The sequence below is a fragment of the Eublepharis macularius genome, chromosome 4 (assembly GCF_028583425.1).
Source record: "Eublepharis macularius isolate TG4126 chromosome 4, MPM_Emac_v1.0, whole genome shotgun sequence".
NCBI classification, from domain to species: domain Eukaryota; kingdom Metazoa; phylum Chordata; class Lepidosauria; order Squamata; family Eublepharidae; genus Eublepharis; species Eublepharis macularius.
This window is the reverse complement of record NC_072793.1, coordinates 145,463,054-145,489,423: the sequence shown is the minus strand read 5'-3', so window position 1 is coordinate 145,489,423 and position 26,370 is coordinate 145,463,054. Positions and strand designations below refer to the sequence as shown.

At 40.4% G+C, this 26,370-nt stretch overlaps 1 protein-coding gene across 20 annotated transcripts in view; it reads right to left on the bottom strand.

Annotated features, from left to right (window-relative positions):
• MAGI1 (membrane associated guanylate kinase, WW and PDZ domain containing 1) overlaps positions 1 to 26,370 on the bottom strand; it is a 592,830-nt gene that overhangs the window by 21,365 nt on the left and 545,095 nt on the right. For 8 of the 20 annotated variants that reach the window (XM_054975185.1, XM_054975187.1, XM_054975192.1 and 5 more), the window contains 4 exons: positions 20,481 to 20,572; positions 18,598 to 18,790; positions 17,224 to 17,517; positions 10,415 to 10,618 (listed from right to left, as the gene is read on the bottom strand). In XM_054975185.1, the coding sequence (XP_054831160.1) occupies positions 10,415 to 10,618; positions 17,224 to 17,517; positions 18,598 to 18,790; positions 20,481 to 20,572 (783 nt within the window). The remainder of the gene's footprint in view (positions 1 to 10,414; positions 10,619 to 17,223; positions 17,518 to 18,597; positions 18,791 to 20,480; positions 20,573 to 26,370) is intronic. The other 12 variants (XM_054975188.1, XM_054975190.1, XM_054975202.1 and 9 more) reach the window with 3 other exon arrangements.

Below are 26,370 nucleotides of genomic sequence, written 5' to 3'. Positions count from 1 at the left end.
AAAAGTGGGTTCTAGATCAAATCAAGCCTGAATTCTCCCTCAAAGCTAAAATGACAAGACTAAGGTTATTTGGGTCACATCATGAGAAGACAAGACTCATGGGAAAAAAATAATGCTAGGAAAAGTGGAAGGCAGTAGGAAAAGGGGAAGACCCAAAAGATGTCTGGTCTTAATAAAGGAAGCCATGTCCACTAGTTTGCAAGATCTGAGGAAGGCTGTTAATGATAGGACATTTTGGAGGTCTTTCTTTCATAGGGTCACCATAGATCGGAAGAGACTTGATGGCACATAACACATACATAGTGGAACAATTAGTCAAATTATTGCAAAACTATTCATCATGTTGAATAATTTCAACATTGCTCAGCACGCTTTCATTTTCTAACCTGAAAATGTTTTTCAGCATTGGACCCACCTTTGGACTCACAGTTCGTCTTCATTTGTCCACACTGCCCATTCAGCCTGATTGGCCATGGTGAACACCTTTTACAGGTTCTATGACATCACCATGCCTGATGTAGCAATATGATGCCACTGACAAAAATCACTGTAGTCAAGCTGATTACATGGTAATAAGAGTAAATGAGTCACAGACAGAGAGGACAAAGAGATATTACACTGAAATAATACAAATACTTTGCAATACAAGTCAAAGATCACTAAACACAGAAGGCTCCTTCAACATTCATGAATAGGAGCATAAGTCAAGGAAAGCAGTTTTGGCTGGACTCCTGATCTTAACATCTTTTAAATAATAAGTATATTTATTTAAAATGTTTTGACCCAATACTCTCAGTTAAAAACTCAATAGCAGGCTTACAACAGACCATATTATTTTGAAGGTTTAACTAGGACCAGGGGAGTTTGGGCAGGGGACTCAGCACTGGGGTGTGATGCCATAGAGTCCCCCCTCCAAAGCTGCCATAGTCTCCAGGGAAACTGATCTCTATATCAGAAGATCAACTGTAATTCCGTGAGACCTCCATGCTCCACCTGGAGATTCGCAACTCTAATCAGAATCCCAGGATATCATCCCTCAAAGCATGAAGTGTTGTTTCATGCTACATTTTGATGATTTGGTCATAATTGCAAGCCATGGTTTGTCCAAATTGTACTTCGTTAAAATTATGTCTCAAGCATGCCTGATGTGAATAAGCCATCATAAATATTGCACATAAGACTGGGCCTCACATTAGCATTAATGGTGTTATTATCCCTCAACGTACATAGCACTTCACAGAATACAAGATGACAGATCTCTACCCTAAAGAGTCTACAGTCTAAAATTTGAAATAAAGGAGCCTACAAAAGTGGAAAAAGTGGAGATAATGCATTCATTCCAGTAACATGTACTTCAGCTTAGTCTTAGTAGGAGACAGGTTATGCCAAAGATATCATGAAAAAGTAGGTTTTAGGAGGTATTTTAAGGAAGTGAGAGAAATGGCATCACAGGTTTTCTATGAGGCAGTTTCAGGCAAGTAAGCAGAAAAAGAGAAAGGGCAAAGTCATTTGAGTCAGCAGCACTAATAATTTGGATGGCTAGAGTAGTAGAGTTAAAGGAAGAAAGGTCAAAGGCACAGAAGAACAGGGTACAAGAGCAGAGAGATAAAAAGAGAGGTAAATGTAATGGAGGCCTTTGATGATAAGAAAGATGCCTGAGGGAACCCCAACAGAGAGGGAAAGCAGAAGAAAAGCTTCGCCTACAGAAACAATAAATGAATGATTAGATAGGTAGGAAGAAAGGAAGCTGAGAACAGAGTTATGAAAACCTAAGGTGAGAAGGGATTCAAGTAGGAGAGAGTGAACAACTGTACCAGAGATGGAAGAGAGGTCAAGGAGGTCAAAGACAGAATAGAGACCTTTGGATCAAGAGTGGGTTTTTTTAATATAAAGGCAGTTGGATAAACACCATTGTGCACATGAAGAAGGGCTTCAGCTTTTCCTAGTGTGCCGTTTTCCCAGCCAGAAATGATCCCAAGGGCCACTACTTGGGGAAACCCACATGCTTTGTGGGATACATGAGTTTTCTTATCAGGCCCAACAATGCTGCCCACAGACTGTTTCAGGCTGGGGAAATGGCACAAAGGACACATGTGAGCCACATCAGATACTGCACATGCAAAACTTAAGGAGAACATACAACTTTGGTGTGATTGTGTTACCTCTAACACAGGGTGGGAATCCCAGACTGAACAGGTGTACTCCCTAGTGTATGAGGAGGTCTATACCTTTCTAAGTCCACTGAAAGATGACTTAGAAGGGTGGAACTTAGGAATGCTTGAACACCTGCTGGTTTGGTTCACATTTCCATTCACCAGTGGTTATCAAGAAGCTGGTCAATCAGAGGGTTGTACAGCTGTTTGCTATCTGTTTGCATCTATTTATGGGAATAGGTTATTACAGCCACCAAAACCCAACTAAGAGTCAGCTGAGAGACAGCTTTTAACTTCTGCCTCCAAACCTCTCACTAGTTCCCTGCAAGGCAAGGACTCAGTAATAAGTTTTGGAGGCAGTTTCCATTCAGCAGCCATTCATTAGCAGCCAAACACGCATGTGTTCGACAGCTGACAATATGTTCAGCTGTTGAACACATTTGCTACTAAACTCGCAGCTTCCCTATCTCTGCTTGGGACTGCACTGTAAAATACTGTAGAAAAAAATTATTCAAAATATCTCTGTTCCACTTTTCTATTAATAATGTAGTGGCTTACACCATTAAAAACAAAATTCCCCAAGAAAAAAGTAATCATTTGGCAGCCAATATCAGCCTTGAAAGAGCCAGTGTGCTATAGCAGCTAGAATGTCAGACTAGCATCTGGGAGATCCAGGTTCAAATCTCCATTCTCCATGCCATTTTTTCTTTTAGCCTAATTTACCCCATAGGGTTGTGGTAAGAACAACAGGATGAGGGGAAAACAATATATGCCATCCTGAATTCCTTGGAGAAAGGACAAGATAACACCTCCCCCCCCCACCATCAATAAATAAAAAGCAGTAAGTAAAATCACAAACCCCAACAAAACAAATGGAAGAGGCAATTAGGGGGGGGGGGAGGGGGAGGGTGCAATCAAAACATTCCTTTGCTAGTATATGTAAACGTCTCCTTTTAGTGTGTGTATCAGTTGGCTTCAAAGGAGTTTGCCCTGTTAGTTTGTAGCAGCCAAACAGCTAGACCATCCAATTCCAATGCAGTATGAGCCTTCGATAACCACAGCTCTCCCTTCCAGAAGCATCTGACAAAGAGATCTGTGGCTTTCGGCCTCAGAGCCAAATTTGGCTCAGTATAAAAGCAATAAGGTTCTTTTATTTTAAAAAAGAAAGAAAAAGAAAGCCTTCCAGTTAAGGCAGGATTCCCCAACCTTTTTGTGCCTGCAAAAACTAGAGAATTCCAAGCGGGGGGGGGGGGGGTGAAATTTAAAAGGCTTGGAAATGTTTCCTCCATAAGACACAATGGAGAGCGGCTGAGGGCAGCTTCAGTTGCTCACAGAATTGGACCCCAAGCTTTGGGGGTACTTTAGGGGACAGTTGGGAGTAGGTTTCCTGCAAATTTGGTAGAAAATGCTTAAAAATTACTCTCCAGCCCCCCACCCCCGAACATTTTCCTCATAGGAAATAATGGCCAGTTAAAACTGGGGTTCTCTAACCTGGATCAGAGAATCCAACCTAGATTTCAGGAATCCTGGATTTTTTTAAAAAACATGAAACCCAGATCAAGATCACCCAGATTTGGGGGGGAGGGTCACACCCCTCATCCTGTGTATATTTAACACTTATTGAGAGATTTTTGTCTGTGTGTATCATTTCCTAATAAAGGACACACGACAACCAGTGTTTGGGCTGTGGGAACTTTATTGATTATTAATCAACATGTCAATTATCAATAATGTTAAGTTTTATAGTTTCAGTTATGCAAACAATGGGCTCTTTTCTACTGCCTTTTGTTGATGTCTTGCTCTGAAGTTCAACATACTTTGGCTCTAACTATATTTATTTATTTATTCAGTTTTTAAATACCACTTCTCTTCAATCAAGATCTCAAAGCGATTCAAAAAAATCACAACAGCTAAAACCAATACAAAAATATAATATTCAATAACATTACAATAAAACATTTCAAGACAAATAATTAAAAACCACTCTAGTCCCACCCCAGCTTATAAAATCCTGTGAATCAATTAAAAATTGCAGGTAGATAAACTGCACAGCAATTTGCTCTTCCTCACAGAAGAATATTAAATAGCAAAAGCACGCCTGAATAGTTCTGCCTCAGAGTTTCTGAATCATCAACTGGTCCTGCTGATCAGGAGTACCTTCCAACAGTGCATTTCCAAGGGAGGGCACCACAATCATAAAGACTCTCTTCCTGGTGGAAGAAAGTCATGCCACCCCAGGTTCAGGAACCACCAGGAAGCCCTGCGAAGATGAACAAAGTAGGCGGCGGGGGGGGGGGGGTTTCATAATGGGAGAGGGTCCCAGATCATGAAGGGCTTTAAATGTGAGGACTAACACCCTGAATTGGATCCAGAGGCTAACTGATAATCAATGAAGTTGCTTCAATGAAGTTGTATGAGCTGACCATGGTGACTTGGTCAACTATCTAGCAGCCGCATTCTGCACCACCTGATGTCTCCAGAGTATCTTCAAGGGTAGCTGTACATAAAATGAGTTGCAGTAGTCTAAATGAGAGGGGAAGTTGCAGGGCCTGGTGAAGATGGGAAAATGCTGTTTTAGCCACCATGTTCACCTTTTTGTCCATGGAAAGCTTAGGATCAAGCCAACTCTCTCAAACTCTTCACAGAGTCTGCAGCAGAAATCTGGCTCCATTGAGTAATGGGAGTGACAAATTACCCATAGCCGGAGTCCTTCCCAGCCACACAGTCTGAGTTTTCAAAGGAGTTAACTTCAGCCAGCTACCCCTCAGCCACTTCATCGCAGCATCCAGGCCTTGAGCCAAGGAAGAGAGATCTGCTTTTGGTTGCTTATCAAGCAGAAGGTGGAGTTGGGTGTCATTAACATACTGGTGGCATCCAACCCCAAACCTCCCAACAACATCCGCTAGAGGGCACATAAAAAAAAAGCACTGGGGACCACAGGAACTAATACATTTTTATTCTAGCATAAATGTTCACGGACTACAGCACACTGCATGCATCTAACAAAATGGACTCTAGTTCATGAAAATTTAAGCTAGAATAAAAATGTATTACCCATCTATAAGTGTCGACAAGATTCATGTAGAGTCTGGAAGCACCAAAAGAGCAAGCATGTGGAGAAATGTCACATTATTAGTTCTCTTTGAACTATACTACTTAAACTGCAGACGAATGGAAAGATTCCATGACGGAATGTCTCCCCTGTCACACGTCAACTGCTTTCTCCATCTTTATGGACAGTTCACACTCCAGGGACAACAGTATAAGCCTAACTTTTCCCTGGCGTACTAGTTTTCTATATGAAGAGAGCTTGTGTTTTAAAAGTCATAATAACTAACTTAGAAAAAGTCAGATGTGGCAGTTTCTATGTTGTTACATTGGGGGTTTACAGAAGAGTTACCATGGGTCAGGATAAGCAACATCAATTTAATCGTTATAGACTCCTTAACTGTCCTGCAATCAGTGCTGGAGAATAATGTACAAATTCATTACTCTCCTGATATCATCCTGAGTGAAGAGAATAAGGAATGAGCAAGAGTTCAGTAGAGCCTATAAGACTAACAAAATTTGTGGTAGGCCACCTGAAGAAGTGTATCTGGTATCTGAAGAAGTGAGCTGTGGCTCACAAAAGCTCTTGCTCTTTTCTACTGCTACACGGCTACCCATCTTGAGAATAAGGAACAAATCAACACCTGAGTATTAGTATGTTTTCTGTAGCATCGTTATATCCTGAAACAAACTACTTGCTGTATGTTTTAGGAAGCTGTAATGCATTAGAGTAAAAGACTGGCCTCTAAAACAAAAGTGCACAGAGCAGGCTTGCAGTTCTGACACAATGAATGAACCCACTGAATGAAAATGCTGTCTGTTTCAAAGTTTATGCCTTGATCTCTGTCCTGAGTCAACAAAGTTATTATTTTGGAAGCATCTCGTGAAACTAAACAATGAGTACTAAAGAAAAACCTTTATAAAATCTTCTGACAATTTGCAGAGAAAAGGCTTATTTTCAACAACTTTTAAAAATGGTGGTATTTTGTATCCCTTTTGCTTCCTTACTTTTCTTTGCCCATGTAAAACTTCCAGGATTATATACACAGAGTAAAGGTAAGAGGAGAAACCAGCATCCTAACTCTACCTGTACAACCATCCCTTCAGGACAAACACTGATTCAAACTATGTAAGATGCAAATTAGATTTAGTGATGGTATTTTAAAATTGCAAATTAGAAAGGAAGAGGTTTCATAAGAAGAGGATGTGATTGATAGCTTTAATGCAATGGAGGGGCATTATCTTCGCAATTAATTTTTCCCCAACTGATCCTGAGCTTGTTGTAGAAGGAATACAGCTCCTATGCATGGTGTCAAAGGAAATGCAAGGTATGAAACCTACACACACAGATCTATTAAGTGTGATTTCAGAATTTATTTGCATACATGTATTAATTTTTCATGACAATCCACTTCTTTGAATCAAGCTAAATACTGCAAGTAATCTTTTCATTTGAACAAGTAAATTGCAAACCAGCAGACTAAAAGGATACAGTGGTTATGGGTTGATTGTTCACAGAACTGTACAACACCTCCAATGAACCACTTTGTGATCATTAGAGGAAATAAGTGTCTTCCTCCATTTCTGTGCCTTTAAATTATGACTACCCTCCTATATGCACTTCTTTTTCTCTCATACAGACACAAATATTGAGAAGCCATGCTAGAAAATGGCTGTTTAAAAATGTCAGCTTTTCCAGTGATATTAGTTGTGGGAATGCTGAGAGAGTCACAATAATCTAGTAAATCTCAAAGGCTGAAGCTATGCTCCAATGGATACTAAAAACATATGCTAAATCAAGACTACTGGTTGAACTAATGGTGCCTTCACGATGACATAGGGCTGCAGTTTACCAATGCTTTGATGACATATGCTCAAACTGAAGTCTTACATGTCCAGCTATGCGCCTTTTGGTGGTAGATATTCCTAATACCAAAAGGTAAGACATCAGGTGAAATATGTTTCCCACTTTTGATGGGTTAAAGACCCCAGGGGTTATACTGGATCCAGAATTGCTGCTAGAGAAGCAAGTAAATGCAGCTGCAAATAAGGCCTTCTCATACCTCATACTAGCCTGGAAGATGGCCCCCTATCTTGACACAGCTGATCTGACCACAGAGACGTTGAGACTAGACTATTGTAATACACTCTATAAAGGTCTCCCTTCAAAGTCAACCCAGAGAATCCAGCTGGTATAGAATGCTGCTGCTCAACTGTTATCAGGAGCTAGGCAGAGTATGCATACTACTCCCATTCTGCAGTCACTCTACTGGATACTCATCAGTTACAAGGCTCAGTTCAAGGTTCTGACCATCACATACAAAGCCCTTCATGGTCCCTCATATCTACAAAACTACCTCTCCCTATGCTCTGCCATGGCAGCTCTGCTCACCGAACCAGGCCTGCTGCAGATACCACCATGAAGATGGGCAAGATCAACAGTTGTCTGCGTACACACATTCCCTGTGGTGGCCCCTACCTTATGAAATGGCCTACCTGAAGAGGTCCAGAAAGCTCCCACTCTCTTGGCTTTCTGTAAACTATGCAAAACTGAATTATTTAGGAGAACTTTTTATTCAAGCAATAGGGCTGTGCTGTTAGAAAATGGTTCAGAGAGATAAAAAGACAAGGTCTGTAGACTATACTATTGGATACTCTTTGCTGATGTAGATACAATCCTGCCGGCTAGTTTCCACATCTTTTTAATACGTTACGCCAAATTACTTATGTTTCGTTTCAGCAGTGTTTCATCTCTGCATTTCTGTATTTGAACTGTATGCTTCTTTACAAATTTCTGCCATGTATACCCAATTGCATTGTTTATTGAATGTCCAAACTGTTGATCGCATAGACTTACAATGTGTAATCCACCTTGAGTCTCAAAGAAAAAGGCAGACTATAAATAGCATAAATAAATAAACGCCTGGCGACCCTCTGAAAAACAGAACCCAGATGTCTTGCACACATCAGGGAACAAGAACAGGAAAACTGTGAAGATAAAAAGTAGGAAGCCAAGCTCTGAATCTATTATTTTCTATTATCAACCATGGTTTTTTATTGAGTTGCCTCTCAGAGATGAGGCTAAGGGACACTGCCCTATCTGGGTAATCGATCCCCCAGAAGGTGGTGCTGGGGAACTCCTGCCCCTCGGCTACTGGCTGATGCTGGGCTTGATTTTATCCCCCATGCTATTTAATATTTATGTGAAGCCACTGGGAGAGGTCATCAGGAGGTTCGGGCTGTGATGTCACCAATATGTAGATGATATGCTCTACCTTTATATGCTCTACCAATATGCTCTACCTTTCTTTTCTATCTAACTCCAAGGACGCTGTTGCTATTTTGAATCAGTGCTTGGAGTCAGTAACGGACAGAATAAGGGTGAATAAGCTGAATGTTAGTCCTGGCAAGACAAAGCTTCTCTGGGTTAGTATAAAGGCTAACCAGCAATGTCAGAATTCTCTTGTCTTGGGAGAGGTTACACTCTTGAAAAGTTAGGTTCCCAGCTTGGTGGCTGCTATTGCTTGGAATGCATTTGCCCAACTTTGGCTACACCTACTCCTGGTCCAGCTGCACCTATTCCTGGTTCCGTTGAATCTAACCACAATGATCCATGCCTTTGTTACATCTCAACTGGACTACTGAAATATAGTCTACTTGGACTACCTTGAAGAGTATTTGGAAGCTGCAGCTAGTACAGAGTGCTGTGGCTAGATGGCTGGTTGGAGCCAAGTACCATGACCATGTGTCCCCAATATTATAGCAGCTACACTAGCTGCCAATCTGCTCCTGAAACTAATTCAAGGTGTTTTTTCTCACTTTTAAAGCCCTTATGTGGCTTGGAACTGGGGTGTTTTCTCCCATACATTCTTGCCCTTGATTTAAAATCACAAGGAGAGGCCTTCCTGTCTGTCTCATCAGCCAAGGAAGCTTGGTTGGTGGGTACATGAGAGAGGACAGTTTATGAATCTGGAATATCATAAACCAGCCAGAACAGATGCTAACCCCAGCTGGAGTTGTAAAATTACCAGAAGGTGTGTCAGATTGACTAACTGCCCCTCCATGCCCCGGAGAAGGACTTAAGAGAAACAAAGAGGTCTTCCAGGAGTTCCTGCTTTATCTCATCAACATCTTTCTGAACCTTCCCTCACTCACCATCCCAATCAGGGCTATTCAGGGACCTGACAAGCCCTTCCCATCCAGCAACTGCATGACATCAAGCACCTTTCTCACCTATAGTTTCTCTCAGATATCAAGCCTTTCCCAATGTATTGTTTCATCTCCAGATAAACCATTAAGCTATTGTTTCAGGGGCAGAAGACGTAATTCTGCCCCAGGGTATGCTTTGCAATATAACTGGGCTGCCCCCAGCCAGGTGCTGTGTATGGATCCATATGCACGCTCTCAGACATGTGTCTGAGCCTCCTTTTTCTTACTGCAAGACGCTGGCCACTCACACTGCTGCCTCTACTGATGTCTTGAATTTCTCTCTCTATTCCTCTCTGATTTTCTAGTTAGCCCTGTGAATATGCTGTGCATGATTTTCTGTGAGTTTGCCTTTTATTGCTTTGTTAATAAAGAAACCATTCCTTTGGATCATCTGCCTGTTAATTTGAGAGTTTCTCTAAGAGAACAATCCTGGTATACATTGGTGGAGATCCCAGTTACCCCTTCTCGTTGTGTCTCCTTGAATGCTAATTCCTCCAGCGCACATTAATTTTACTATTTATTGATAGTTTTATATAGTGTTTTTAAATTGAGGTTTTAATGTTTTTTTATGTGTGCTGTCAGTCACCTTGAGTGCCATAAGGTAGAAAGGCACCTAACAAATGTTTTAAAGAAATAAAATAAATATTCTGAGCACAAAGTTCAGTATTCTAATCTGAGCACACAGTAGTCATTCCATGGTACCAGCTAGATAATTTCTCTCAGGTAACTTGGTTTTTACAGACACTATCTTGTGGAAACATGGTCTACTTTTCTCTGAGCCAGTAGCATCTCACCCCTCTTCCCCAAATGAGCATTTACATAGTTATAGAGAAGCAAAACATAGTAAGAAAGCTGAATGTTAACAGAGGAGTTTCCTTCACAATATGCCCAATGCTTTAGAACTTCTCAGAAGTCAATATGTGTAAGAGTGAGCAGCTCAGAGCAACTCAGAAGGACCATAAAAAGCAATCATTGGGGAGAAATAGATAGAATGTATACTTTACCATCCCCTGGAATAATGCGCAGAGTAACTGTATTCCCGGCTTCTTTAATTAGGTTGACGATGTCCGAATGTGATTTGTTGGTGATGGAGCATCCATTAACAGCCAATATCCGGTCCCCCACTTTCAGCTTCCCGCAACGGTCTGCTGGGCTCCCCTCAATAATCCGACCTATTTTGTGAGGCATGGCCACACATGCATTGCCTGCTTTTGTATTGATATTGTGAATATTTTTTTTTGCGCGTGTGCATTTTTTAAAAATTGTTTATATACGTTGGGAACATGGTGAAGGGGGAAAGGAAAAAAAGGGTTGAAAAGGGAAAGAGAAGGTTAAGGGTTAATTAATTAATGCATCAAGCATAAGTAATTAAAGGATAGCTTTGCTGCCAGTGTTCAAAACATTGGCAATCAACGTTGCGAGCACAAATTAGAACTCGCAACCTGGTTATTTTCTACAGCTCATACAGTAATCCATGCGCACACTCACAAATTCTCTCCAGTTAATTTGGCTCAGAATCAGATGAATAGGCTGTAGCTGCACTTAGCAGTCCCCAAATAAAACCAGAGAAGATTTTCATTGCAAACTTGAAACTGCTGGAAGGCAATGCAACTCTCTCTTACTTTGTTTAGTTTATAATAACTTGTTAGCAGGTAGTTTATAAGATTCTGCCAATGTTTTGTTCTTTCTCCATTTTGAAAGATAAGAGTTCTATTCCTACTAGGAGTAAGAGTTTTGTTGTTCTTTTTTTTAATCAATAGAGGTCCATTCTATTAATGAACATGCCATGGGTAAAAGCGATAAGGAACTGGGTTTTCTTTTTTCTACAAAGAACGAAGGAATTACTTGAAGCATGGAGAAGAGCTACTAAAGATGGAATAGGACTAGAATGCATGGTTTTCCAGGGCTACTTACCTTGAAACCATTTGATAACTCTTCCCTGTTTGTGATCTCAGCCCAAAGATAAATGGGCCCCATTTATCTGCACTGTGAAGCTATTTAGATTAATTTATTCATAAATACTACTAGCTTCTTTGAAACTTATTTCCTGATTAGACCAAGACAAAAAAACAGCCACCAATCTGGCATCAATGCGATATCTCTCTTGCCAACATCATCACTGCCTAATCTAGTTGATCCTTCTTTATTTTTGACGCAGCAAAATAGCAACTTTAATGTTAAAAATGGACATGAGCATGACGGCTACTTGATTCATTTGCAAGACATTCAACACCTACATGGTGAGCATTGTATCTCCAGACAATGGGCCACGTTCAAGATTCTAAATTGTAAGGTGTTTATAGCAAGTTATTGGTTTTTTTCTCTTTAGGTATGATGCAGCCAAATTAAAGTCAATGCTAAGGCCCATCAATCCTTATAGTAGTGCTTAACTCTTCCCAACTGAGATCCATAGGATATAAAAGCACTCAGCTTTGACTGGCTTATGTCCCTTGCTGCATTCATTTTCACAATGACCCTGGAGCATGCTATTTTATTTTATTTTATTATCCTTATTTTATCATCATCTTAAATTCTCTTCTCTCTGTCCAGTACCTTTATGGTTACTGAAGGCAGAAAAACACTGAAGGATTCCCAATGATGCCATGGCTGAGATGAGGATCCAAAGTGTCCTATTTCTCATATGCTATATATGAGTCACACTTTGCCACCAAGACTGTGTATCATGCATTGAGAGGGAACTGTAAACTTGTGGCAAAGGAGGGATTATAAGTATTAGCTAAACCAGGAGGAGATGTGACAAAAGAAAGGGAGTTTAAAAGGCCTTGCACAGTAAATTTAAGAGAACTCTTTTAGAACTGTTTCTGGTACCTCACAACAGAATTCAGCATATCTACAAACAAAACCCCAATAAATGATGGAAGCACATATGAAAAATAGGAATGTATCTCCATGTCTTGTGGCATGCTCAACTTTTTTGGAACATATGCTCATAATATTTTTTAAAAATATACTAAGATATTCATTAAACTTGTTGACAAAGAGACTTGGGTATACTTATAAGAAAATGCTTCAGTTATGTTACCTACTTCTCACATTTTGAAAGCCTGTCATTAGAAAAATTAAAGTAAACTTTCAGCATTGCAGAGCAAATTCAAAAATTTGGGAATAAGTCGAACATGGGACAGTTACTTGGCATGGATTGACCATTAATGGACAACACATACATGAAACTGAACAGCCTTCTGAAGATGTTCTGCTATGTCCACACAAACTGTTCTGGCTTGCGTGACTGGAAGTTGTACCTATGTAGAATATCCACATGTTGTCCAGTTCACACAAGACGACAACCATGAAGATCATGGTTCATCTGAATGGAACAGTACATCTGCAGAGGACTAATATAAGTAAGTAATGGCTAAGAAATGGAGCAATAATCTGGGAAGCTTTTGATGCAACTCCACCACAGATTTACTAGGTGGCCTGAGACAAGCCAATCTTTCTCAATCTCCCCATCTGTAATATGTAATACTAACACTGGCCAATCTTTCAGGGCTGTTGTTTTTATTACTATGGTAATACATTGAAAGAGCTAAACCAATGCTAAGTATTACTACTACTGCACACTGACATTGTCATTATATGCGTTTTCTAAAAAAAATTATTTAAAGTACAATGAGCGTGGTTTGGGAAAGGCACTGCTTTTTAGATTTGTTCTGCAGTTTCTATAACCCTATTTTTAAAGAACTTTTTCCCTTAAATAACATTTTTAATTTAAAAAGTGTTACATAATTTATGAACTATCCCAAATAGATCACAATGGGCTCCATTGGCCAGCCCCGGCTAGTCCTCACTCATAACTGTTTACAGAGCAAGGAAATGAGCATTATCTTCAACAGGGCACACCCACAGCACTGTATTCTTCACTTCTAGGTTCCAGTATGTTGAAGGCTGCTGCTGCTTTTTTTTGAAGCCCAAGACACTGGTTGAGCTTCTCTCTTCACTCATCCCTTCAGCCATTTTAGTCCAGTATGACTTTGCCTGGCTCAACTCTAATTTGGGAATCAACTCTGGTACTCATCTGTCTTCTTTGACCCGTCCTTTATATTTGGACTCCAGGTTCAAATTGAACTTGACATGAGACTCCCAATTCTCATTTCTAACATATTTTTAGCTTTTGCCTTCAAGTTCTGCCCTTTCGGTGCCCAGATTCGTTATGCATTGATCCTACTTAGTTTTCCCAGTTCTTTATGCCCAGTGTGAAACAGTAGTTAGATTAAGACTGGGGAACACCCAGGTTCAAATCCCCACTCAGCTATGAAACTTACTTGGAGGAGTCACTGGCTTTCACCTTAACCTAGCTCACAGGATTGCGGTGGGGATATAATGGTGGGGACATACCATGTATGCTACCCTGAGATCTTTAGAGGAAGGATGGGCTACAAAGATAGAGAACAGCAACTGGAAACTGGCAAAACTTGGTACATGGTCAAAACTGTCACTCCAGCATCATTTTTAAGTAGGAGGAACTAGTAGCAATCTGTTCACCCCAAGATCCACTTCCACTACAACATTTATTAGTAGTTTTAGAAATATGTGTGTGACTGTTTCAGAACGATCACAACAAAGGAAGAGTTAAAAATGGCAATGTAAGGAAATGCCCACTGACCACTGGAAAGCCATGAGACTGACAGAATGGACTGTTATGCAACCTATAACAGTGAGCATGGCACACTGACTGTCTCACATGAGATGAGGTTTTATCATTTTAAGCATCCTTCTCAACATAATCAGTTTAGTGAATGATTCTTCCCTTAGTATTCAGGCTGACACAGTTTTGAACTAGCTTGGCCCATCTCCACAGACTGCCTATGTAACAACTAATATAAGGGGAAACTACGGTACAAGGCAAGCACTGTGTAGCCAAGGGCAAGCATCTCATGCGGTATGTGGAATGAGAAAAGTTTTCATGGGAACAGGGAGGAAAAAAACCCCAAGTCAAAACATGTATTTGTTTTCACCTAGCACATATTTTCTAGCTACAAGCAGCTCATCTAGCAAGCTTCTTTCAAGAACGAATGCGTCCACCATCTTATACTCAAACAAGATTTGACAGGTAGAACCATTAGAATACTCTTCTTTAAGAGGCTATTCCAGTCGATGTCACAACACTTCATTAAGCCTTGGAGTGTGGGGGGGGGGGGGAGTATGCAGATTGGGAGCCAAGGACTGCCGAGGAAGGACTTTTCTCTTCCTATTAGGTCTTTTTTACCTAAGAGTCGCAACCAATTTGGTGGGCCATGGCTGGTTTAATGATTGTACCTTCCTTCATCATCTGCAAAGATGGCCTCTTAACAGCTATTGTGGGAAGGCAGATAAGGACTCATTTAGGATCAAATGGCTATTGTACTTAATTCCAATTGCACTTTTCACTTCTCTGGGGATTGCCAAGGGATACAAACACCTCACCACTTGTCAATTCTAATGGAATCACTCAGGGGGGAAAGTGCACCTTATTCCCCTCTTACAATCTAATTATAAATTACTGCATTTATAATCCATTGCTGTAGATAGTTATGTTTGAATAGGAACTTGGGAGATGCTTCAGTGAAACATCACATTTTAAAGCTTGTGATTAAATGGAGTGGATTTAGCAAGTTCAAATCAGAGAGTCAGAGGGGTTGAAGCCCCTCTCAAATGCAACACTGTGATTGTTTTGGACAGACTTATCCAGATTTAGACTTAAACCATGATACAGTTAATAACCATGGAGCGAAAAAGCTCTCCTATTTCTTTTCCATCTTTTCTCTATTCTCTTACTTGCTATAGCAGCTTCTCTTGCATAACTGGGCTATTGCAAAAATAAGTGCACAGTAACCAGCAATCGCTGATGGATGATGGAGTTAATTTGAACTACACCTTCTTTGATACTGGAAAGACCAATCCTGAATCAACAAGGCGTGATGTATTTGACACTTATTTCCTAACCTTCAATATGAAAGTCAAGCCTAAGACCTGATATACATGCGATGCAGCTACAGGCAAAATATTTACCCATGCAGGCACTCTACAGGGCTGCTGTCTTTCTTGAAGTAGTGCCCTATGCACTCGTCCCATATACTCCAGCATTTCGGTGACTGTTGTTGCAGCCACAAATTGCTAAGTGTACCAACATTGTACACAAATATTGTAGCACATGGAGCAAGAATCTTTTAAAATGTGATGCTGGTAATGTGAAATGTCAACATGAGTAAATGTTAAATGATACATTGGAACTATAGGAGCTCTTTCTTGCCTGGAATGCCCTGTTTTACTACTGAATGCCATAGCTTGAGCTAAATGGTGCTTCCCAGACTTTCAAAGAGTGCTTATGATGCTAAAAACATTGGGGATACTGAGAATAGTTTGCTAAGATATCAGATACAGAATTAACACCATCACTTGGGAAGCTAATAATTCACTCATTTTTTCCTACATCTGAGCACGTGGATGCCTCCTAAGAAACTGGAATGCACTGATAAATACTAAATGCCAGTTAAATTAATATATGGATACAATTGTTTTTGTTTTAGAAAGGGGTTACTCTTGAAGACAACTCTGAATCTTTCAGCTGGAGCAGAATATGGCCACTTGCCTATGTGTCTGGGGCTGGATGCTGCCATCATATGATGCAACCAATCTTTCAACAGCTGCCCTGGAGACCAGTTTGCTTCCTGGTTCAATTCAAAGTGCTGGCATTAACCTTTAAAACTTTTAAACCTTTCATGGCCTGAGACCCCTACAATCTGGGCCACCTCTCTCCGCATGAGTCTGCCTGCTTGTAAAGATCCCACCAACAGTTAGGGGTGCCTTTTCACCAGCTAAATCTGAGATGAAGAGGAACAGAGGGCATCCTTGGGGGCAGTAAAATCTTCATAAAGAGATATGGAAGCTAAGTTAATTGGCTGGAATCTGTAAGGGCAGCAAAACCTGCTTTTCTTTAAAATGGACTTCTGAGCTTTAATGGAGCAGGTAAGTTATTTTTATGCCAAGAGTTCTAGTCTTTGAGCTATATCATTTCATTAACTCTTAGTTTTAATTTTTTGATCAGGCTATTTTAACATAGTTTTAACTGCTAGACTGGATTTTGGACTTTGTAGCTTTGCATATGCTTCCAAAATACATTCTTCTCATTGTTTTTTAAGGCCCCTCTTCAACTACCCTCTACCCCCAGTTGCCATCTGCCACATAAAGGCAACTTGATTTAAACATAGATCCACAATGGCTCAGTCACTGGAGAAAGATTCAATGACTGACAGTGTTGACTGTTGTTGCCATTAGCCCACCTATTCAAAGTTCAAAACGTCAGTCTGTTTGTCTAATTCAGCTTTGAACAAGACCCTGGAGGCAAATACCTTCTAAAGCCTGTTTTTGCAATTAAGCATATTAATTAAAACAGGGCACACTGATGGACTGTTACTGCTATTGGGGCATGGCCTTTTCTCATTGTAACAGTAGCATATCACCTCACACTCTTTGTAAACACCGTGATGGAACTCCAAGGCGAGTTAAACTTTTCCCTTGCTGCACTTTTGGTCAGACATGTAGAGTTAAATGAGATTACCTGTGAGTTACCAAAACTGTGGACAAACAGCAGAAAATCCTACCTAATTAACTGAGGAATCCCTGATTTAAGCCTCTGCATTTTCACTGCCTTAATTAAAAAGGATATGCACTCAACATGCCAAACAGTAGTGTGATAAAGTAGGCAATGTATTTCTATAACACAGAAGCAGTTATGAGGATAAAATATGGTCAGGCCCACAAAGATGAAGCTATAGAGGCAATCCAATTCTAAAAAATATTTGGGACTTACCAAAAGTTGTTCCAGCTTCTGGCCGGCTAACCGAAGACACAATGACAAAGCCAAAGCCTTCATTCTCTCCCCGGCGAATTTCCACGTCATACGGCTGCACCACTGTGCTGACCACTCCACTCCCACCACCTCCTCCACTTCCAATTCCGCTGGTGCTGCCACTGCCTGAACTGACAGTATTGAGGGAGTTCTGGCTTCCCTGCGGGGTGCGTTTCTCCTCTGTCAGAGAAGCGGGCTGGTTGCTGCTGTGATGGGAGGAGGCTGGAGACGGCACCTCATTCTCTGCTTTTGGAACTATTTGAGAAAGATGTAACTCTAAGTCAAATGGTCTTTGAAAGAAACCAGACTTTTAATAACATAACTGCAGAAACAACTAAAGATCACCAGGTTACTCCATTGCTGTGTTTGCGTTAACTAATACAAATTCCATCTGGTGCTTGCTGTTGGTGTGGCATAGGAGGGTTTTTAGAGAATCCCAAACTCTGAAACCAGCCCCAAGTCCAAGAACTATTTATTCAGAAAGATATTCTCTGAAAACCAATTCTTTACAACTGTTTTAGTTTTTCTGATGGTGAATTCTGGTGGTTTCACATTGATTTTTACCACTGACTTATTTAGGTTTTTAATACCAATTTTTCCAGGCATCTGCAGAGGAAACCTATGGAACTACATGGATTCTGGAAAGTGAATCTGATGTTTTCAGAATGCAAAACCCATCATAATTAAATTTTATTTGATGAACATTAAGAGAGCCAGCATGATACAGTAGATATAGTACATGTTCTGGGATCTGGGAGATTAAAATTTGAATCTCCATTCTGATTGGGAAACTTGCTGGGTGATCTTGGGCCACTCATGCTCTCTCAGCTGAACCTCACACAACTGTTGTGAACATAAAATGGTAGTTTGGAGAATGATGTTGTAAGCTACTTTGGGTTCCCAGTGGGGAGGAAAACAGGATATAAATAAGTAAAATACTGTGGGGTGTTATTATCCCGTCCTCGCAGTAAATACCCAAAGGTAACTCCTGTGACTACTCAAGGACTGTGTAATTTAACTATACTGGCCCCCAAAGAAAATATTTTTAAAACGCTAAATCTAAATATAATGAAGAAACCACCACATCCCTGAAAAAGTAGCCACAAGTTCCTCTGAGTGTTAACAGTTAAAATGATAATTTGATAGCATTCAGTCTATATTTATTCTAAATTTGAACAGCCTCAGCAACAAAAACTGAAGATGAAACACAAAATATAAAAGAGAAACCCTGTGCATTGCTATGTTTGCCAGAATGGAGGCTTTTGATCTTCAGAAAGTAGTTCACTTTCATCCAGAGTAAAAATAAAATACTTGCATGGTCACATGGCAGCCTACCTGTATACACCACTTTGCGCCTGACAGTTAAATTGACATGGCCTTGCTTGGCTGCCTGTTGCATAAGCTGTACTACAAGCTGGTGTGATTTCCCAACCACTGGTGTCCCATCCACGCAGATCAATTCATCCCCTGATCGCAGGCGACCGTCAGCATCTGCAGCACCCAATGGCACAATGTGACCAATGTAAATCTGTGAAAAATATGTGCATGTGAGAGATAAGAATTGTTCACAGAGGTATTCAGCAGTCTTCTCTAATCCATACTACAAAAGGAGGATCCTTTATAGCCAAAAATCTTCTAACCAACTCAACCATGTAATACAGACTGTGGTGTGTGTACAGCAATTAGCACAGAGGGTAGTGCCAGCTGCATTTTAAAAAGCAAAGAGTAGGTTCAGCAAGAAGAAACAGGCTGCACAGCAAAAGGAAAGGCAGAGGAAAATATCTTCCCTGTCCCAGAGAGCTGGCCCCCCAAAATTGGGGAGGGGGGGAGACAGCCCATGCACGGGAGACACCCATGCATAGTTTCAGCAACACATTTTTGGTCTCTTTTATGACTATCCCAATTATAGGGTCAGGATTCACACATGTTCCTGCATACTGGGAAAGATCACTGATCTGGCATATACCAGAACCTAGAGGAAGCCTCTGTACATGAACCAAGCATTCCTTCCCTGCATACCATGCTCATAAATTGATGGCTCCTCTGCAAGGAGCCTTGATGTTTTCACATTTAGGAATTATAAGAATTCCTCTAATGGTGTTGCATATCAGGAAAGATCCCTGGTCCCTGTTACACGTAACATCTTCTGTCTTTGAGTCCTCATTTCTTATGGGCACAACCATCCAGGATCTTTGTGCAAGCTTGAGCCCAGAGGAGGCAAAGCAATGTGCTACATAATGCAAACTGAGCCAACACCAGTCCCACCCTGGCCTTTGCAGCAACAACAGAGGGAAGTGTTTACTATAACCTGGCTAAGTCCCTAGAAATCTCTTGAAGATAGAACCTCCAATCCATTGTAAAAAAATTTGGATCAAATGAAATTTGGCATCAGGCCTACTAATGAAGTTGAATCCTAGCTTGCATGAAGAGAAAGCATTTGATGTCAGAATCCAACCTAACTGAAACAGTTAAACATTATACTGAATGCAAAATTGGCATGGTCCATCCTCATGAAAGGAAATGTATGGAGACCACATAAATTGTCAGTGGCAGAGCACACACTAGCATGCAGAACATACCAAATCCAAAACCTGATTATTCCAATTAAAAGAAGCAGTGCTGGGAAAGGCCTTTTCTGGAGAGCAGGTGCCAGTCCAAGTAGATAATACTGGGCCAGACTCAGTATGGATCATCTCCATGCATTCATCTAAGTCTGAAAGCAGAAGTCTCTAAAAAATACACCCATGAGGGCAGACAATCCGAGAATTTCCCTCCCTAAAATACTACGGAGCCTCTTCCAACCAACCAATCTAATATTATTAATGGAGAATTTTAGTCTGATTAAATCCTACGCCATCCTTCTGCCTTTGTTTCATGTTGAGCTCTTTGAGCTGCAGAGTTTTGTTGAACGAGTCTGTGTTTATACAGCTAGACAGCTCAGGGGACTGGTAATGAGATCAGAAGCCTTGGCTTGAGTGTGACCTAGATCAGCAGAAGCCCAGAGATGCTAACATCTGTTTAATGTTCTGGTCAGTAGCTGCTGCAAAACAGCTCAAGGGGCTCAGCTGGTAGACACGATCCTCTCTCCCCATGACCTAAGTATAGCTCAGTACTGGTTCTGATATTGGTCTCTCTTTTTTTGGATAGCACAGTCAGGTGGTTCTAGGCAGGGAAATAGATCAAAATGTAAAACTGGTTGGAAATTTCAAAATACTCACAGGTTCCCCAGGCTCATTGCCACCAAGAATCCTGAATCCAAACCCAGTTTCCTTTCTCCATAGAAAGATATCTTGCTCTTGATAATCTGGAACTGAAATAAAATAGGAATTATTTTTTTAGCAATGGCTGGACGTCCCATTCTTTTTTTGTTCTTGAAATGATGAAACACGTTTAGGATCTGCTCCTTTGTAAGCTGGTTACCCACTTATACTAAATTGTGGATTTTTATTCCATTCACAAAATGTACAGCTATTTATCTCATAGTATTTAAAATGGTACACTACTGAAAAACTTCCAGAAGACACCATTCTGAATAGACTAGGATTGCATTGGATCTCTAGAGGAACTTTGTGTCATATCTGTGATGTAATACATGCCAGGTAATTCTGCAGAACTCTTTTTTGTATTTATATTCCATCTCACTGTTCACTGGGCCATTCTCTTGTTTTATTAAGATACTAGAAAAGTTTGTGTCAGAGAGATAATGCCTATATCAATTTTGGAAGAAGGTACAACAAGTAAGGCAAGCAGTTTCAGAGACCGTGCATTTTTATTTCTCAAAAAGAAAGGTACTAGGGGCACAATGTATTAAAGGAAAGTAGTCGGACATCCAAAGTCTGTCCCATTCCTCAGACTCTGCATGTGTCCATGAGTCTGTCCACACTGGTCCATGGCTTGTTGCACTTTGTCTGCCAAAGTTACAGGGGCTGCAGTCCTTGGGGTCTCCATCATCCGAGTGCTCTCGCTCTCTACTACAGACCAAGTAATACCTGTCATCAGAAAGAAAATATGCTTGCTTTTGCTGCTTCTCCTTTTAGTTGTGTAAAAGCACCAATCTGTGTGTGTGTGGTGGTGGCGGGGCGGGGGGGGAGGCTGCAAGACCAAAGGCACTCCTATGTGTCAGATATATTGTCATAACTGCCTCTCACACAGTAGAGCTTACTACTATAGTAGTGCTTACCTGTCTATGAAAAACAACAGAGGAAGACCGAATCTTTAGACTATAGGGTGAAACCCTAGAAATAAATACGCAGCCTACTCATTCCTCTGCAAAAATGAGACACACACAGAGAGATGCAAATGTGAAAAGGAGCTTAACAGTACCCACTGGGGAAAGCAGCATTCTGAGCAAGGAAATCACAGTGACTCCGTTAATCTCCTGGATATGTGGCTTTGGAGTCACCTCTAAGCAGCAATTTGAAATTTCTTTCTGCAATACTGCTTGGTGCAACTAGACCCATCTGCATGGGGCGTTTTATTCATTTGTTTAAGACCTTTAAATGAGGCTTGCTGCCTAGAAATACTGAAATGCCTTTCAAGATATGGTGATTATCCTTACAGATTCACTGTAATCTAACACTAGACATGGAGTTTTCATTTTAGGTGGCAACCGACTGCAAATCAACTCTTTGCCTAGTGCTACAGTAATAGAATTTCATCAGTGTTAGCATCAGCACTAAAATACCCTTTTTAGAAATCATGAGTAAATAAAACTTTTTTGTCATTAGGCAAATGAGGGTCTATAAGAGAGTGTAATGCCATCAGCACTGCTGATTTTTTCCCATAAGATGAGGGAGAGAAGAACAACTCAAAGGGCTTTCTGTCAAAATGACAGCTGTAATAATTAACATTTCTTATTGCCAGCATCGTTTCTGCTGACAATGCTGTAAATAGCTGGAGTGACTAGGCACAACTCACAGGAAAAACCTCTTGTGTGTTAAGGCCAACAGAATAGGACTAGGGGATTCTCTCTTTTACACATCTCAGTTTGCATCATTGGCTCTAGTCCATGCCTGGTGGTTTCCACTCTCTCCCCTCCCCATATACACATTGCTCTTATATTGGCAATCTAAAGGAGATTGGATACCCTCATAAAATGGGTCCTGCCATTTCCATTGTGCCTTTCATACTGTTGCCACCATGTGAACTTTATATACTTGTAGTGCTGCACTGAATATTTGGCTGTGGTTATTTTTAGAGCAAAAAAGGACTGGGGAGGGGGAAGGTTGAAATGTTCCCCTGCAAGAAACCTGGATTGGACCCTGTTTTTGTAGCTGAGGTTTCTTCTTTGCTGGTACTGTGGCACCATTTTCCTCTTTATTGGCTTTTCCATTGTCTAAGCAATCCCAGCCAATCAGGAATAATGCAACAAAAGTTATGACACCATGTACCCAACCAGATATAGCTAGATGACCATGCAAGAAAGCTAATTAAGACTGAAGGGAGTGCTTGCTGATCACATAGTTTGAATTAAAAACATTGTAGGTCCCCATCTAAGAAACTGCTGAAGAGGAAGAAGGCTATTTTTTCATAATTATTAAAAGCTTTGGTAGTAATAAACCACTTGTAAGTGTGGTGTTATGAATCACTAGCAGTAGAATGAATTCATATGGGTTTTCTCCATAGATTTATTTTTATTTTACTTTATTTATACCCCACCTTTCTCCCCAATGGGAACGCAAGGTGGGTTATATAATTCTCCTCTCCTCCTTTTTATCCTCATAAAAACCTTGAGAGGTAGGTTAGGCTGAGTGTGTGTGACTGGCCCAATGCCATTCAGCAAGCTTCCATGAGAGAGTGGGGATTTGAACCTGGTTCTCTGAGATCCTAGTCCAACACTCTAATCATTACATCACAGTCCAGCCACCTTCTCAGCCAGGGAAAAAACAGAAGTGAGGTGGTCTCCTCTGATGACCAAAAAAGCTATACTGGGGATTATGGGTCCTATATAAACAAAGTTCATGTGGGACAGGGGCTATGGTAATGGGGGTAATTGAGCAGGACTGAACAATAAATCTGGCTGGATCAACTCTCTGTTCATGATCTAGAAGGGTATATCTGTGGGGCTTTTAATAGAAAAGTGCATAATCGGATGTCAGGGCACACTACATTGATCCATGATCTACACAGTTCTAAACCATTCACAAGAGGGAGTAAATGTGTGTGTTCTACAACATGAGAGCTGGAAAAAAATATTGTGTGGCAGAAAAGGATTGCATGAATCATATTTTTAAAGGAATATTTAGCCTTTTTCAGAATACATGTTTTATTATTTTAATTTATTTTCATAATAGTAGGATGAGAATGTTGCCTTCATTTCCTAGGGAGAAGAGATTTAAAACCAAGAGCCAACCCAATGCTAAACTGTCAAACAAACCAATAAAGAAACCAGTTTCCGCCAGCCACCAGGCATGATGTCCACAACAGTTCAATGCACAACAACCCTAATTTTCAAATGCAATTAACAAAGATGTTTCAGATTGAATAATTCATGATTTTTTTTAAAAAAATGCAAAATTAATTGCGCCTATTAAATAGTATCAGAGGACAAATTCACGTTCATTTAATATTGTTAACTGCAGCACTTTGATTAATTTTGTTATATTTCAGAATAAACTTATTCATGATGTAAAAGAACCCATTCTTCATCAGACCAGATGTTTATCACTTCTATTTTTCTAAAAAGATTCCCGATTTCCTGATCAGAAAATATTTATTTCCTTCAAGTCCTACAAAGACAGTCAATGTAAATTTTGAAAGAAATAGAAATCTGTTCAAGTGTTTGGACTTCTAAGAAAATGAAACTGATATTTAATTGCACTGAAGAGGAATTTTTAAACTAAATTATGTGAGTGATTTCTCTGCAGTAAAATGCTGGTACTGATTATCAGCACGTGAGGAAGCTATTTTTCAGCTCTGTTGTGTGAATCATATTCAAGGCAGCATTTTAATCTTAATTTTGACCAAGACAGGGAAGCCTCAGATAAAGAAACCCAAAAGGTACAAGGAGAACCATAGACCATGTGCTCTCAGATTTTGCTATGATGAATTTCTCCTAGACCAAGAAGGAGATGGTTGAAGCCTTCAAAGGGCAGGTTTAGTACTCAGTGCTATCCAAAGTCTATGAAAAAGCAAATCAAAGAAAATGGATGACTCAGGGATGGTTTAAAAAAAAAACATGGTGTTTGCCATTTTAATCATGTTATTACATGATTATTTTCATTTTGTTTTTTTTAAATTTTATGATGTGAGAAACCTTGGAGATGCCTTATGACAAGTACGAATACAAATGAGCTAGTCCAGCACAAGAAGTTTGCATGGTACACACAGGGATCCCCAATCTTCCCAGTTCACACTTTCTCCTAGCAGCCAGTTCAGATGCTTTATTGCTGGGGTTCTGGGACCAATGTGGGGTAATAGCCATGTGGATTAGGAGGCTCCAGAGGGGAGAGGAAAGGGGGTTCCCTTTTGCCTGTTCCATCAGTAGAGCCTCTTCAGATCTCTCTGCCTTTCCAAGAACAGGGTCATGATGAGTCTGTTCCAATACTAAGAGGAGACTCAAAGCCTAAATTCAGATTCATTCCACCTCCATGGCCAGCAAGCTTACAGGAGATAAGAGAATCAGAGCTTAGCACATGTACAAGGGATGTGTACAAACGGACGCTGTAACAAGTATATTGGACAGCTCATTTAAATCACTGCAATCCCATGAACAAATTGTTCTCTGCATGGCAACTGCACACTCTCAGGTGGGTGCTGTAGCAGTCTACAATTTCATAACATATCCCTGGAAAGCTCAGGTACCTTTTCAGCAGGACACAGCTACACTATTGACAGGAACCTGTTTGCTCTATCTACAGTGGTCCTACAATCACCTACCTCCGTTGTGCAGATGAAGCCCAGAAAAGGTTGAATTGCATAAGGCTTCCACAACGAAGCATCAGGCAAAATGTGCCTCAGTTCCTGATATTTGCAGCTGCCCTAGTGACATCCCAGCCAATGAAACTAAAGGAGCTTGTACCAAAATTCTCTAGGTTTGGTGGATTGCTGATTATGTCATATCAAGCAGGTGCTTTGCTCTTCGAACTGTTCATTATTCAGTCTGCGTCAAACGCGGCTGGTTGGGATTTCTAGGCTACTATCTCTTTTCAATGACTCACCATTGAAGTCCATTTAAGTAGGGGGTACAAAATGAATACACAGACAGAAACAGCATGAAAAAAAGGAAGCTAGCCTGCTCACTTTTTTCTATAATGTTTTACAGCCATCAGTTTTGAGAGTACATTTTTGTATGCACTCTCATTTTCATTGATCAGGAAGCTAGGATTTCCCTCCCCTCCTAAAACTCACAGGTATTAGCGCACTGAGCCATAACTCAACGATCTTCTAAATACAATTACAGAATAATAAGATGATTAATGTGATGAAAGTCTGTAATTGGAATCAGTTAAGCCTTAGCTGCCTGAAGGAAATTTGGCTTGCAGTGGTGGCACTAATTTACAGAAGTATGATTTAGACAATATTAAATGTAACTGGATGAAAACTTATTTGAAGTTTGCCACCAACTCCAATGTGAAGTAGAAAGCATCCTAAGCCAATTGGGGGTAATATGCCACTGGTGGATAAGCAAGGGTTCTCTCTTGTGTCTCAAGCTGGAGATCACGTCAAGCCAGATTTATTATGGCAGAGAGGGCAGGCTCATGTTATGCTGGTTGCAGTGGCCATCTGCAAAGACTTTATTCATAAAGGTGTACTTTGGTGTAAGGAAGTGATACTTTTACGGTTACCTGGTGCTTTGTGTTTCTGTAGGTTATTTAGGGTATTTAATCACTTATCCTTTTTTATGATAATGATCCAATTTGTGCATTTCTGATTATTTCTTGAAATCTTTTTTATAGATTTGCCTATGTGGTGTTATCTTTCTGCTGTTTCGAATTTTGACTGCTGCTATTTATGGTTAGAATGTGTAACGATAAACTTGATTTTAAACAGTCTGCACAACCAAAAAAGAAAAGAAAAGAAAACCAGCATGTGGAACCTCAAGCTATACTGTAACTAAGACTTAGATCCATGCAGTAGGAGAGAAAACGAAGTGGAAGGGTCTAATTC